This window comes from Melopsittacus undulatus, chromosome 9 (genome assembly GCF_012275295.1).
Source record: "Melopsittacus undulatus isolate bMelUnd1 chromosome 9, bMelUnd1.mat.Z, whole genome shotgun sequence".
In the NCBI taxonomy this organism is placed as follows: Eukaryota; Metazoa; Chordata; class Aves; order Psittaciformes; family Psittaculidae; genus Melopsittacus; species Melopsittacus undulatus.
In genome coordinates this window covers 38,854,476-38,868,310 of record NC_047535.1, presented here as the reverse complement: position 1 = coordinate 38,868,310, position 13,835 = coordinate 38,854,476, and the positions used below count along the sequence as shown (strand labels likewise).

The following is a 13,835-nucleotide window of genomic DNA, read 5'->3' as shown; positions in this document are numbered from 1 at the left end:
TCAGACCAATGATTCAGGATGGAGATTTTATCTGTAAGAAGCGTTTGGCCATCTGCACTATGTAAGGGGCTTTGAACCTGGTATGTGGATCCGTACACTGCTTTCAGAGCCTCATAGAATCCTCTGTGGTTACCCAAATCTGCACATAATTGAGTCTTTTCTGCTAGGTTGAGCCACCACTTGTTCTGGATGTCTCAAAGTTTCTGTTGTCTACTACATGCAAGACAAAAGGCTGCTTTTCTTACATGGCAAATTCCTCCTCAAATGAAACACACACACATACATACCGGTACGTTACCGGTAAACATGTCACATTTCCACGTACCTGCCCGTGTACACCGCTAAGCATTTATTTCTACGCCGCCACAACGAAAGCTTGACGCAGGATTCACCGGTTTGTCAGCGCTGCCCCTCACACCTCACAGGGCAATGGCGAGAAGCGGCTCCAGGGCTCGCGGCTGCCCCGGCACCACCACACAGACCCCGGCACCCCCGCACGGACCCCGGCACCACCGCACGGACCCCGGCACCACCGCACGGACCCCGGCACCACCGCACGGACCCCGGCACCACCGCACGGACCCCGGCAGACAAGCGGAGAGCTGCGCTCAAACCGCACCAGATCCGCGCGCAACACACGCTTCGAACTGCCCAACCGCCCGCCGCGTCCTGGCCGGTACCACTATGGCTGCCCAGGCGGGGGGCACCGGCCGCTCCTTCGTCCCCCTCCCCGGAAACACAGGCACTGCAACGCCAGATCCAGAGTTGGCTGTTCAAAATGGTGCCATAAGCGCTGTTTTTTCAGGCAGTTTCTTATTCTCTGTTGGCCGTTTCTTATTAGTGTCTTGTGGAAACTCCCCCTTCTTTCCTCTTAGTTCTTTCCGCTGGTACGTCCCACCGTCCCCAGACCCAACCCTCGTGTTCTCTCCACACTGCTCCGGTCGGCAACGAGCAGATGAGCATGACCCGGCGGCTGCAGCGGGCGGACGTTTTTTACTCCGGGACGACAGGAAGGGATGCAAGGAGGAAGATAAATTGAATGGACTTAGGAGTTTTTCGGTGCTGCTCAGGGACTCCTGCAGGCTGGCAGCTGCATTCTCAACCAGGAGATGGTGTAACTGCTGCACGTGACACAGGGTTGCTCTGTGTTCCTCTACTGCTTCTTAGGTCAGTGGGGAGCATTACATTGGTGCTGTGCTCCTGGCCCGCTGGCACGTGGTGCCCAGCACACACACTAGAAATACAAGATCTGCTGTTTTAGAGATCTTCACTAAACTCTGGCCTGTGTGCAGAGTGGTGCAGGCTGTGAAAGTCTTGTACACTGGGTGTTGGTGTGCTTCTGCTTGTGATAAACACATAAAGGTACTGGCTTTCACAAATCATAGGTGTGGTTATCTGGATATAACTGTACGAGTTTACAGTAACAGAAACAAAGCTCGCTAAAGACACAAGATTAGATAACTAGTTAAAAAGGGCCAGAACTCTTGAGCAAAACGGAGTCACATGGTAAAAGAATCTGTAAAGGTAAAAGAAAGAGGGGGTGGGACTTGATATAAGAAAAGCTAGTACCTGGAAAACGTGGGGTTAAAGTACTTTTTAGCTTAACTTAGGTTGGAGAAAGAGAACAATGTTTATGTTCTAAGTCTGGAATTTAGTAGCCCCACTAAACATGAGTTAATTGTTTCACACTAGTCTTCTAAAGTATCTTTAGCTTTAAAGAACAATGTTTGTGTTGTAAATCTGCAGTGAGATAACAGGATTTAGTGACCCCACTAAACATGAATGAGTTATTTCACACCATCCTTCTACTTATCAGTTAGTTTAGAGACAGAGCCTCCCAAACATCTGCTAGCTTGGGATACTCCTTGTCTGCCCATCCTGCAATAAATTTTGCAGGAAGGTCACACTGTTTTAAATCTTTGTTAGTTATCAGAAGAATTACAGACATGGCTGGTTTCAGCTAGTTGTGTGATTACTGGGGCATTCAACTGTGACAAAGGTGAAAAGTACACTGTGAGGAAGACTGCTTACTTCATCTTGAAGACCCCTACTCATGAGAGGAAGTCTGCTTACTTCATCCTCAAGACCCCTGCCCACAATCACCGGGGAGCAGTGCACAGATGCCAAGAGGAAGAGACTTAGGATAATAAGTTCCTGGAGCTAGTTATAATATTCCCCACCTACACTCAGGAATTATGAATATGTACGGACTAATGCAATAGCGAAAGTATATTAGCCTGTAACAAATACTAATCAGTCGCACCTCTGGGTACAGTCATGTGCCCAGCACTGTTGCTTTTGCTTTATTGGCTTTGTCCCTCACCTTGATATCTCATTTAGAGGAGTGAGCTTGTATTTCACATGCTTGTATGTTGGAGAGCGTGGCCATGCGGTGCCTAAGGCTGAACTGCAGGAAAGATTTGGCAAATTTGAGTGTGTTTTGGATATAGAGATTATTACCAGACAGGATGATCAGTGTAACAGCTTTGCGTCATTTTTTAAAAGTACCTGGAACCATTCTTTTAAAAGGGAATTGGTTTTCAGTTTGTTGTGTGAAACATTTTTTTTTGTGTTGTTTGCATGGTTTTGGGGAGGTTTTGGGTTTTTTCTTGTGTGTGTTTTTTGTTATGTTTTTGTTTTTCCTTATGGCACACTTTATTCTTAGGAGATGGCTTAGTTTTCAGGGAAACTGAAAATACAAAGAAATTAACTGTTTCTCTTTGCTCAGGGAACTCTGAAAATTTTCACTTAGATCAGTGTCAGCATTTTGGATGCAGAAAGCGTATGTGGTTTTACTTATTTCTTTTTATGTAATTTATGTTTTTGAGCCAGGTTGCATTGATAAAATGCATTTAATGTTGTCAGATCAGGATGTGGTCAAAGTAGACCCTGTATCCTTCTGTTTTCTTTAAACTGTGATTTTATTGAAGTTACTGTACAGGAGCTTTCAATAAGCAGGTATAATTGCCTTAAAAAGGTTCCTTGTGACTGAGTGACTTAATGAGTTTGTTCTAACCCTTGTAGGAAAAGTTATAGGAAATGTGCTTCAGACACTTGACGTCCATAAAAACGTTGTGACTTGATATGAGAGGAAGCCCAGGAGGAAAGTTTATGTAAAGCATGCTCCTGTCGCAGCAGTATTACAGATCATAACGTCGTGGGGTTACAAAACTAGTTGCAGGGTTATAAAATCACCTGTGTAATATGTAGCAGCAATATGAAGATGCCTGTTCCTGAGGAGAAGGATTGGAAATCAGCCCTTTTATGTAGGGAATGCTGCTGTTAGGAATAGGAAAGTGGTTAGAGAGCGACTGTTTGAGAGCCCTTGACAGGCTGCATCCTGAAGTTCCAAGTACATCACTTTTCCCTCTGGTTTTCAGTAGTCCTTAACTGTGATTTTCAAAGTGCATAAGAAGTGAAGTCAAGAACAAAAGGCAGAATTGGGCACAGGCTTTTTACACATGTATTTGTGTCAAATCTCTACCCTTTATGTAAAGAAACCTTTATGAAGTGGAAAGCAGTCTAAAGAAATACCTTATATGTTGACATATTCTGTATGTGGAATGTAACACCTGGAAATAGACTTGATCAGACTCTTTTGTGATGTTAAATTACTCCTTTGTGTCGCAAATGTCTTTGTGTCCCCCTTAAAAGCATGTAGAGAAAGTGCCTGTCTTTTTTTTATACAGCATATACATTTTTGATGGCAGGGTTGTCAGGAGCATTTGGGCAACAAAGATTATACTTCCTGCAAACTTTCAAAGTTATTTGCTAAGCACAGAGTGAAATTGAAGGGGGAGGGTGTGATTTTTTTTTTTTATATTGAGAAAAGTGCAAAATAATTGGGATCCTGTCTGTATCGTTACCATTCTTAGTTCATAGACCACAAGATGCGAGTTCTACACAAGAACAGAATCCCAGCCCTTCCTCTGGGACTAAAGTCTTGTTCCCAGCAGTTCCACAGAGACTCCAGCACAGGAGCCCACTCTGCCAGGCAGATCTGTGGCCTGTTACCGAGCAGGGTGCACATGCTGCGCCCTGCCCCGAGATACGGGTCTGGCTGTGAAGGCCTTGAGGCTGCCACTGATGGGGGCTGCTCTGCTCTTTCCAGGACTGCTTTGTGTGTGGTGAGAGGGGAGACAGGCTGCAACCACAGGTTTCATCTCCCCTGGGCCGTGCAGGGTGGATGCGTCACTATCTCCCACCGTTCAGGTACCCCTCTCCCCTACTCCCCATCACCAGTTAAAGACCCAGCACTTCTTATCTCACATATCCCCCTATTCCCTCTTCCCCCAGATCCTTCTGCCAGGAGCACAGCCCATAGTAGTGGGAGAAGGTGGCTCCAGAGAACACCGCCTGCCTCATCTGCCTGAACCCTGTTGAAAGCAGAATGACCAATGGCGAAACCAAGCCCGATGCAACCATCAGACCCAGACTCCCTACACATGGCCCAGAGGGCAGCAGGAGAGAAGCTGACCACCAGCAACATGTGCTGGCACAAATACCCGCAGCCAGGCGGTGCCACGCTGTCCCAGTGCTCCCCCCCCCATGAGACCCGCAGGCACAGCACCACCAGGCAGCAGCCATGGGTGGTATCCTGTGGCTCTGCACCACTGCAAAGAAGCAGGAGCAACAGACCCAGTGGGCCGGTGCGAGGCTGTTCCCGCTTGAAGCGCTGGGCCCAAGCTCCCTATGCACAGCCCAGAAGACATTCCCAGAGCAGCTGCACAGCAGCAGCTTGAGCTGAGAGAAGTCCCAGCAGCCAGACAGTGCCAGGGCTGCCCAGTTGTCACAGTATGTGTGAACCAGAGCCACAGCACAAGACAGCGCTCATCAGCATCATCCTGTGGCTCCAGAGCATGTCAAAGAGGTGGCAGCACCTCAAGATCCACCGGGCCTGTGTGGGTGTGAGACCACTCCTGCTTGCAACATCGGCCCCAAACTCCCAACACATGCCGTAAAAGATGCCATGAGAGGAGCCGCAGGCCAGCACCTAGGGCAAAGAGGTGCAAACACAGACTGGCTGTGTTGGGGCTATCCCAGCTCTCCCCAGGATGTGCTAGCAGCTGCTGCAGCAGTGACAGTCAGGAGTCATCAGGAAGAAGCAGCTCCAACACTGACAGCCAGGAGGCATTATAGCCATGCCACAGTTTCCTGGCACCAGACACTGGCACTGCAACAATCGGACCATGTCACGGCTCCCCAGTGTGCTCCCAGTTGAACTGTCACACCAAACTGCCTACACACTGCCCAGAAGACAGCAAGAGAGAAGCCAACTGCCAGCACTACGTGGTTAAAGGAGCACCCACAGCCAGGCAGTGAGGGGCTGTCCCAGTGCTGACCAGTACCTGAGACCAGCAGCCCCAGCAGGCAGTGGCCATCGGTGGCATCCTCTGGCTCTGCAGCACTGGAAAGTGGCAGCAGCTGCATCCCTACTAGGCCCATGTGGGTGCAGGACAACTCCCACTTGCAACATCAGGCCCAAACTCCCAGCATGTGGCCTGGACAACTCTGTGGGAATAACCGTGTTTCATCTCTGAGCAACCAATCTGATCCTTCTCCAGTGGCACAATAAAGGTGGCCCTTCATCTCTGGACTGGGAGATTCCCGGCTCCTTGGTTGGCTTCCTCCTCCCTCTCCTCCTCCTCTCCCTTCCTCAAGTAGCAGCATCAGGGGCTGGGCCCAGAGCGTTGTCCTCTGCCCGGGTATCGGCAGCCGCTTACCCAGACCTCCCTCTTCGCTGGTTGCCCTTGGCAGGCTGCCCAGCGCCTTGGCCGTGGGCTTCGGCCCTCGGCTCAGTTTTCTGCTGCCGGTCCGCACCGTTCCCGTTACCGGGCTCTGCCCTTGAGCCCTCAGCACCTTCACACCGCGGCCCGCCCAGCGCGGCCTCCTGTCTCCTGGCAACGCGTGCTCCGCCCGCCCTCCCTCCCGGCCGCACGGCACGGCCCTCGCGGCTTGCCGTAGAGCCGCGTTGCGGCGGGGCTGCCGCGACGGGGCTGGTGGTGAGTGGGGCGGTCAGCGGCCCTACCCCTTTCCTGCCCGTTCCTATCCCCCCTGTGCCTGTACCTGTCCCCGGCATCGCGGGTCCCCGCTGGGCCCGGCCGGGGGCTGCTCTTGCAGCCGCGTGTCTCGGGCAATGGCCGATCTCGGGGGGTGTCGTCCGATTTGGGGGGGGATATCATTTCTGTCCTCGGAGGTTGTCGGCAGGTGTAGGGACTCCCCCGGGTTGTGAGTGTGTGTTTGTGGGCATGGGGAGTGCTGCCGGGTCTGACGGGTGGCTGTGGCTGCCGGTTGCCAGGTGTAGGGGTGTCTCTGGGTTTGAGGGTGTTGCTGGGCTTGCTGCAGGCTTCAGGGCTGCTGCCGTCTGTGGGATGTGCCTGGGTTTAGAATCGGTTCCTGGCTTTGGCCACTACTGCCCGGTATTTGTGGTTCGGGGGTGCTGCCAGGCTGGCGATGCCACAGAGCTTGCAGTTTACATGGAGCAGGTTTCCGAGCTGGGTCCAGGATGGCTTCTCCCCTCTGCTCTGTGAGAGTGGGAGGCCGCAGTCACCACTTGTCGGACAAAGCCGTGTTTTCTGGCCCAGTTTCTCAGCCTCCTCACCTGCCTCCAGTCAGCTCAGCTTAAGGTCTGGCTTCGCCTGTGTTGTCTGTTGTGTCCTCCTGCTGGAAACTGCTGTTTGTTGCCCAGAGAAGGGAGTTGAACCCACTGCCAGGTTCAGAGCTGGGTGTCTTTGCTGGAGCTGCTGGGGCTGGTTTTGTGAATTGTACATGGCTCTAATGTGTGTTCCCCCAGTCTGCCCTTTCTCTGACCTGTTGAAACCAACTTCTGCACCAGCCAAAAGAAACCCAAACCCTGGAAGTACAGCAGTGCCAGGAATGCACCTCATACGGTGCCAGTGTGGCCATGATTTGCTCTCTGCCTGGCATTCAGGCTGTGTGAACAGTGTGGGTATGGGACTGGCTGCTCTTGGGAAGAGCTGATAGCACTCATTGCTACACCTCATGTGTTTTTAACTTATCCTGACAGAGGTGAAATCACATCTGTCACATTTAAAGTACTTATAGGATAGCACACGTACTGTCTACTCTGCTTTAGTATTAAATGATGTGTTTCTGTTTATAGTTTAATTGTTCTCTTATTTTGACTCTCTGATGCCCATCAGTCAGGACCATTGATCCAGTCTGGTATTTGCTTTGCTCCTGTATAGCCTTGACAGCGGCACAGGAGGGACGCTGGGCAGTGCTGCTGCACTGTTGGATGCTGTGGTGGCCCTGAGGAAAGGGGCTGTGGTAATTCCTTTCCTGGGTCTAGCTGAAACTCAAGCGATCTTCTGCCAGTGGAGCTGCCGAGGCACTTTTGTCACTTGATGAGTTCACTAACTTTTCTTGGGTTCACCTTAACTTCAGCTATGTTTGAGATTGCCAGCAAACCTTTAATTGTGGCAGCCTTTGCTCCTCTTGCATCTTCCTGTTGGTCTGCGTGCCACAAAGCGTTTTGTCAGCAGCTGTCTAGTGATTGAGAGACTTCCCGTGATGTTCAGCTGCTGGGGCAGTCAGGAACAGGAGAGAGGTGTAACGTAACCTTTTGAAGCTGGACTGAACTAGCACCTTGAATTTATTCTTCTGTCCTGACGCATGATGTCAGATAAGCTCTGATAGCTTTCTTTGCATGCCTGTGGTACCAGGAAGGGTCATGAATCTTTAGTGTTATGGTAGGTTTTCAGCTGTAAACCCTTCTGTGTATTTTTGCCAGTGTCTGCTTTTTGTCTGTATAAAAGCATCATCTGGGCCTTTGGTTTTGTAGTCAATTGCATGGTTTTGTAGTCTAGTTCATCCAGCTCATATCAACTTAGGTATGAGGAAGAAGTTCTATACTGTGAGGGTGGTGAAGCACTGGGTCAGATTGCCAAGAGCAGCGGTACATGCCCCATCCCTGGCAGTGCTCAAGGCCAGGTTTAACAGGGCTTGGAGCAGCCTGATTTAGTGTCAGGTGTCCCTCTTTGTGGCACGAGGTTGGAACTGGATGAGCTTTAAGGTGTTTTCTAACACAAACCAGTCTGTGATTCTGTGATTCTATGATCTGCATTTGTCTCATTCCTTCTCCCTCTCTCCCTGTTTTGGGTAGCAGAATAATCTATCTGTTAAACAGAAGATTAACCAGGTGCATGTGTCTCTCTTAATAGAGAGTGGGAGAGGAAGACAGAGCTGTCCCATCAAGACATGAGTAGCAGTGTGATGTGGTGGCCAGTTGTGGTGTTTGGCAGTGGTGGTAGCTGCGGCCCTGTGCTGGCTCAGTACTTCTGGCTCAACCTTGGTGCAAAAGCTGCCTATTTCTGGCCTGGTTCTGCCTGTGCCCTTGGTTGAAGTCGGGTCTGTGTTGTTGTCTGGAGTGTGGCTTCATACCTTGTTCTGCTTTGGGAAGACTTTGGGTTGTTGGATGGGTGGGGCTGAGGGCAGAGTTGGCAGTTAGTTGGCTTTGGTCTCCTGTATGATGATGTCAGTGCAAGGACTTTGGCTATATTTTGGCTTACCCCTGCTGTTAAATCCAGGTACATCAACATCCAAGAAAGGAAGAAGAGTAAAGGCAGCATCCTCCCCAGCCAGCTCTGTTCTAGGCGTCTGTCTGTCTTACGTCCGCTCTGGGAGTGGTGCCTGTGTAGAATGACGTCGAAAGGTGCTGGGACTGCTTTCTCAAGGAAGAACTACAGGCTGAGCACTGAGCCAGAGAAGTCCAAGGTCACAGGTATGGGCCTGTAAGTGCCAGGTAAAAGTAGGACCGCTGTGGACCCAGTGAGCAGCCCTTGCCTCACTTGAGATCAGCTGCCTTCCAGTTGCAGTTACCTTGCTGATGTGAGGTGTGGTGAAGCTGAAACTGAATAAGTTCGTGAACTGAGATTTTGGGAGGGACATTCCTGTAGAAAGAAGGACTTCAGAAAGTCCTGTGACGGTGCTGTTTCTTTGGCACACAGCCCTGCCTCATGAGGCTGGAGAAAGTGTTGTTGCCTGCCTTCGTCTGTCTGATTTTGGGAGTTCCCCTTCCAAGATGAACAGCTTGTCAAGTTCTCAGATTAATCCTTTTCTGGGAATTTTTGGTACCTGCTAGGCAGTCTGTTTTCTCTTGGACTCGCCAGTCCATCAGAATTGTGCTTATGAGACCACAAATCTGTCAAAGGAGACCACGAATTTGAGGGCACTGTTGCACCAGTGGGATTCCTGAGGATGTAGTTCCACCTGTGGGGACCAACTTACAGCCTCTCATTTGCTATTGTAGAGCAGCTCAAATTGGAAAGAGCCGTTGTTGAGGAGGTGCACCCCATAAATGCTGACTCTGGGGCTGCTGGTGAAGACAGTGAGATGAGAACTGACTTCTTGAAGCTGTTTTCCACTGTGTTATCTGCAAACTTGAATATGATTTTCCCACAGTTACCAGTTTCTTGCTTATAAGTGAAACTAATGTTTGAGTTTACCTCCTAAGCTCATTTCCTTCCTGTTTTTCACAAGGGATCGTGAACAGTAGGCTGCTGAATGATTACCTGCATTGTGTCTTTACCAGTGCTGACGGGAACCAGCCTGCAGCTGCTTACAGGTATTGGACTTCTCACACACTAGATAGCAAGTGATGCTGTATCAGTGCCCAGCTATATACAGGACTGTGGTGGAAGGAAAGGTATTTTAGTGCCACACAGTGATGTTTGTTATAAGCACAGCAGCTCCAAGGTATAGAAATGATTCTTGGGTCTCAGCTTTTTCAGATTGCAGGGCTTACTAGGAAGGATTCTTCAGATTTGTTTTTGCATGAAAAAAAACAAACTGTACACAAAATCACTAGGAATTTTACTGAGATAAACGGGCAGGTAGGCATTCACCTGATTATTTCTGTTTCCCCTTTACTTGTAAGGAAGTACAAAATGCCCAGGCTCTAGGTACAGGAATGAAAAATGGGTTGTCAGTGCCCTGTAAACTAAAGTCAAGGCTATTACTGATATATGGAATACCATGCATTTCTCAGGCTGTGGAACTGTTGATACTTTTATTATTAGGAGTCAGCAAAGGAAAAGGATCACAAAATTCCTGTTTAGTGTCTGTTTTCTTTTATTTGTTTTCAGTTCCCCTTCACCTTATGGGCCAGAAACTTGTAGCTTTGGATGAAAAAAAATTCCCTTGCATTTAGCTGCTTTGCCTGAGGCAAGTCAGACAGGTTCAGGGCAGGTGTGACTGTGGCAGAGCAAGGTAGGCCTGTTGTTCCTGCTGGTTGGCTGTGCAGCACAGTGGCTGGGCTCACATTCCAGGGGCTATACTTAGCACTGCCAGCTCAAATGTGAGCTCAGAGCTGCTAAAAATAGCTGTTGGCCTTCTCCACTCTTGGAGAGCGAGGCTTATGGCACGGGATTGCCACGAGCTCTCCTGCCAGCATACCTTGGAATATTCCATCTGCCTGAGTGTTTTGGTTTTCAATATTTTGAATTTCTTTCCCTGGTGATTAATGCCTTGAAAGCTGAGAACTGATAGTTTGTTGGATTGGTCTCTCTCTTTCTTTTTTCCTTCCTTTCTTCCTTCCAGCCTATTGCCTAGGCTTGGCTATTTGGTAGAAAGGCCAGTAGCAGTCAAATAGGTCTTGAAATAACATTTGCCATATGAGAGAAATTTTATTGTATGACATTTTGTCTTCAGAGGCCTAAATTTCTCACAGAGGAGCTCACTGCAGACATCCCTCTGGGTGTCTCTTCTCCTTCCAGAACTCCTGCTCCATGCTAGCTTCTGATGAAGCTGCTCCACTGAAGGCATCCTCTCTCATGGCAACCCAAACTGATTTTTTGATTCCACTTCTGTGCATCTTCACATCCATCAGGCTTTCAAAAGGTCTCTCACCACAGTCTTAGGAAAAGCTTTAGTCCTGCAGAAGCGGGACATTGTTCCACAGATGGAAGTGCAAAGTGATGTATTGAAAGGGGAACAACCTCAACACTGTGAATAAAATTGTGGGCCGTGGGCTGATCTTTACTGCAGTGGAATGAGATTGGGATGACATACTGTCAGAAAAAGAAAGTAGGAACTCAGGAATTGTTAGGAAAGGGATAAGGAGAATCATCGTGAATAAATTTATGGTTTACCCTCATCTCAAGTACCATATTATTTTGGTCTTGCCGGATCCAAAAGGGTATTTTAATGCTGCAGGGGTTTTGAGGAAGGGTGAGAGCAAGTCAGGTGTCTAGGATGGCTCTTTTACAAGGAACAGCTAAGTGAACTAGCCTTGAAGAGAGAGAACTAGAGGAGGGCAGTATAAGAAAGTAAAGTAGTGGCCCAGAGAGGGTGCATGAGAGAATTCTCAGTATGCAAACAAAATCATTCTGGCTGTTGCCAAAGCATGCGTTCTTACTGCCACAAAATACTCCTGAGCAAACTGAAGACTCTAAGAATCTTTGTTGGCTACTTTGCTTGTTCCCGCTATAGTGAATCCTTGGTTCACTTATTGCCCCAATGTGGTGAGCAGCAAATTCCCCTGATTCATCACAAGAAATAGAGATCGATGGAACTTCCCAGTTCATGTCTCACAGCACAGGACTGTGTGGACACGTGTGTAGGCTTCAACTCTTTACAACTTGGACACAGAGTTTTCTGAATAGCTCCTGTGCATGTGTATTCCCCAGAAAGCACCTAACGTTCCAGAACCTGCAGGAGCACCTTGACCGGTTGCTAGCAGAGAAGAGTGGCTCTGAAGACAGTCGAGGTAGGAGACACCGAGTGTCTGGTTTGCACTTTCTGCTTGTACTGCTTAGTTGGGAGGGCAAGTTGTACTGTGAAAGGCAGTTCCCTGGGTGAGCCTTGTTCTGTTCTACTGTGTTCTGATTTACTGTACCTTTAAATCCTGCCTGTGAGGGGCTCATCAGCCATCCTTGGAGCAGGTCTGCTGGTGGAAATGGGGGGCATGTTTTCCGGTGAAAATGCCTGGAAAAGCAGTTTGGGAACAAATGTTGAAGTTATTTCACTGGTAATGACATGAGAGCCATTGCTGTGACCAGCAACATGCAGTTTTTTCTTCAGTGGGAAACGCAGAGGCTTGTTGACAATTGTACATATTGGTCTCCGCTGTAAGTATTCCCTTTAGGCCTCAGGCTGTTGCCTGTATTCTTGCTAGCATCCATTTCCCTGAATGAGTCAGGATGTGGCAGGATACAACTTGGCTCCTCTCCTAAAAAGAACTTTTCTAGCTGGCTGCAATCAAAGTGTGATATGTTGGCAAAACATTTGGCTCAGAGTTTAGTTTGGCCTTTAAATTTTGCCAAAGTAAGATTTTGATGTGATATGGATAACTTAGCATATGTCCTGCATGTTGCATAGCTAGGACCTTGTGTGTTGCTGTGAAAACCTCCATTTAAATGTCACTGGTGTCTCCTTTCCAGTGGTTCTCATGGGTAATGCTGGTTTAGTCTTCCTCCACTGCAGCAGAATCCACATGCTCTGTAGGTTTAGCTGGAAACACTCATCAGCTGTACTGCTAAATCCTGCACAACTTTCCCTAAGAGTTTTTTCTGCAACTCTTGTTTCAGATCAGGTAGCAGAGGGCCGGCTTGGTCCATCTACTGTGGTGTTGGACCACACAAGTGGTTTTGAGGGGCTTCTGTTGGTGGATGATGACTTACTTGGGGTGAGTGTGGTGCTGGGAGCAGCAGAAAATGGTCTTGTGGTCCTAAAAGCACTTGGGGTTTCTTGGTTTGTTCTTTATAACAGATTCCTGTCATTGGCTTTGTAGTGTGTTGTAAATGGAGTCTACCCAGAAGGCTGCAGGATCCTGAAGGAAATGAGCTCTTCTGGGTCTATCAGTACCCCTAAATCTCAGCAAGCTCTGAGTAGAGCTGCAAAGGAGTGAAAGGTTTACCCTGGTCCAAGGGCTCACTGAAGAGCTTGCTATAAGCAAAGCCAGCAGCCAGCTTTCCTGCCCAGACTTTCAGCAGACTGCCTCTTCCTTCCTTCTCTTCCTGTGGCTAGAGGCTATAGCTGAGGCTGTCCTTTCTCTTTTGTTTCCACTAGCTTGCTGCTTGCTCCTTAGCTGGTGCTCCTCATACAGTAAATCAGTGGAAAGACTGACTCCACTGGAGTGTAATCCTTTCCTACTTTATCAATTTCTGTACTCCTTTCACCCCTTCACTGAGAACAGTGTTCCTGTGCTCATTCCCTCCCATATTCAATGTATCATTTTTTACTTCTAGCAGGGGAGGCTGCCCAGGTCTCCTTTTTCCCTTTGACCACCTGCTATAGCTTACCTTGGCTGTACCTAGAATTTACCCTCATGCTGGATCAGGCTGACTTGCCTGTGATTTCCTTGTTGCTACCTTCACCTCTTCTTCATGGTCTGTTATGTTACCTGCCATTCCTCTGCCTTTAGTCTGGATGCCCTAAATCTATAGGGTTTTTCTAAGTTGTCCAGGTGTCAGATGTGTTCATATATAATAATCACTTCTGAACACCTGTCGCATCTCACTAGGAACCTGTTGTTCACGACATTTCCTTTGTACTGCAGCCATGTTGCATGCTTCACTGCAGTTCATTGAGTATGGATGAGCTGTGGGAAGGACCTGGATGTCTTCCCAGGGCACTGAGTACAGCTGCTGGGATGGGGAAGATGTCCCATCTCTTTCCTACACTGTGAAAGTGAATAACTCTCCATCTGCCTTTTTGCCTGATTTCAAAATATCTTTTGTTTGTTGGTCCAGGTGATTGGCCACAGTAACTTTGGGTCCATCAGAGCCACAACATGCGTGTATAAAGGTAAGGAGATAAACCAGCTATGTGTTGAGAAAAGACCCTGGGAAGAGTGTATGGAGAGTTACACAACT

The 13,835-nt window shown here is 48.6% G+C and overlaps 2 protein-coding genes across 5 annotated transcripts in view; one reads left to right on the top strand and one right to left on the bottom strand.

The window, feature by feature from the left end:
• The window catches only part of CENPP (centromere protein P), a 137,174-nt gene extending 136,704 nt beyond the window's left edge, over positions 1-470 (bottom strand). For all 4 annotated transcript variants that reach the window (XM_031042343.2, XM_034065929.1, XM_034065930.1 and 1 more), the window contains exon 1: positions 326-470. The gene's annotated coding sequence lies outside the window, so the exon portion shown is untranslated. The remainder of the gene's footprint in view (positions 1-325) is intronic.
• Positions 471-5,938: 5,468 nt separating this feature from the next.
• RNF123 (ring finger protein 123) overlaps positions 5,939-13,835 on the top strand; it is a 48,395-nt gene continuing 40,498 nt past the window's right edge. Inside the window, exons 1-6 of the mRNA XM_013130800.3 lie at positions 5,939-6,002; positions 8,550-8,743; positions 9,502-9,586; positions 11,649-11,728; positions 12,549-12,646; positions 13,713-13,767. Coding sequence (XP_012986254.2) covers positions 8,662-8,743; positions 9,502-9,586; positions 11,649-11,728; positions 12,549-12,646; positions 13,713-13,767 — 400 coding nt within the window. The 5' untranslated portion in view covers positions 5,939-6,002; positions 8,550-8,661. The remainder of the gene's footprint in view (positions 6,003-8,549; positions 8,744-9,501; positions 9,587-11,648; positions 11,729-12,548; positions 12,647-13,712; positions 13,768-13,835) is intronic.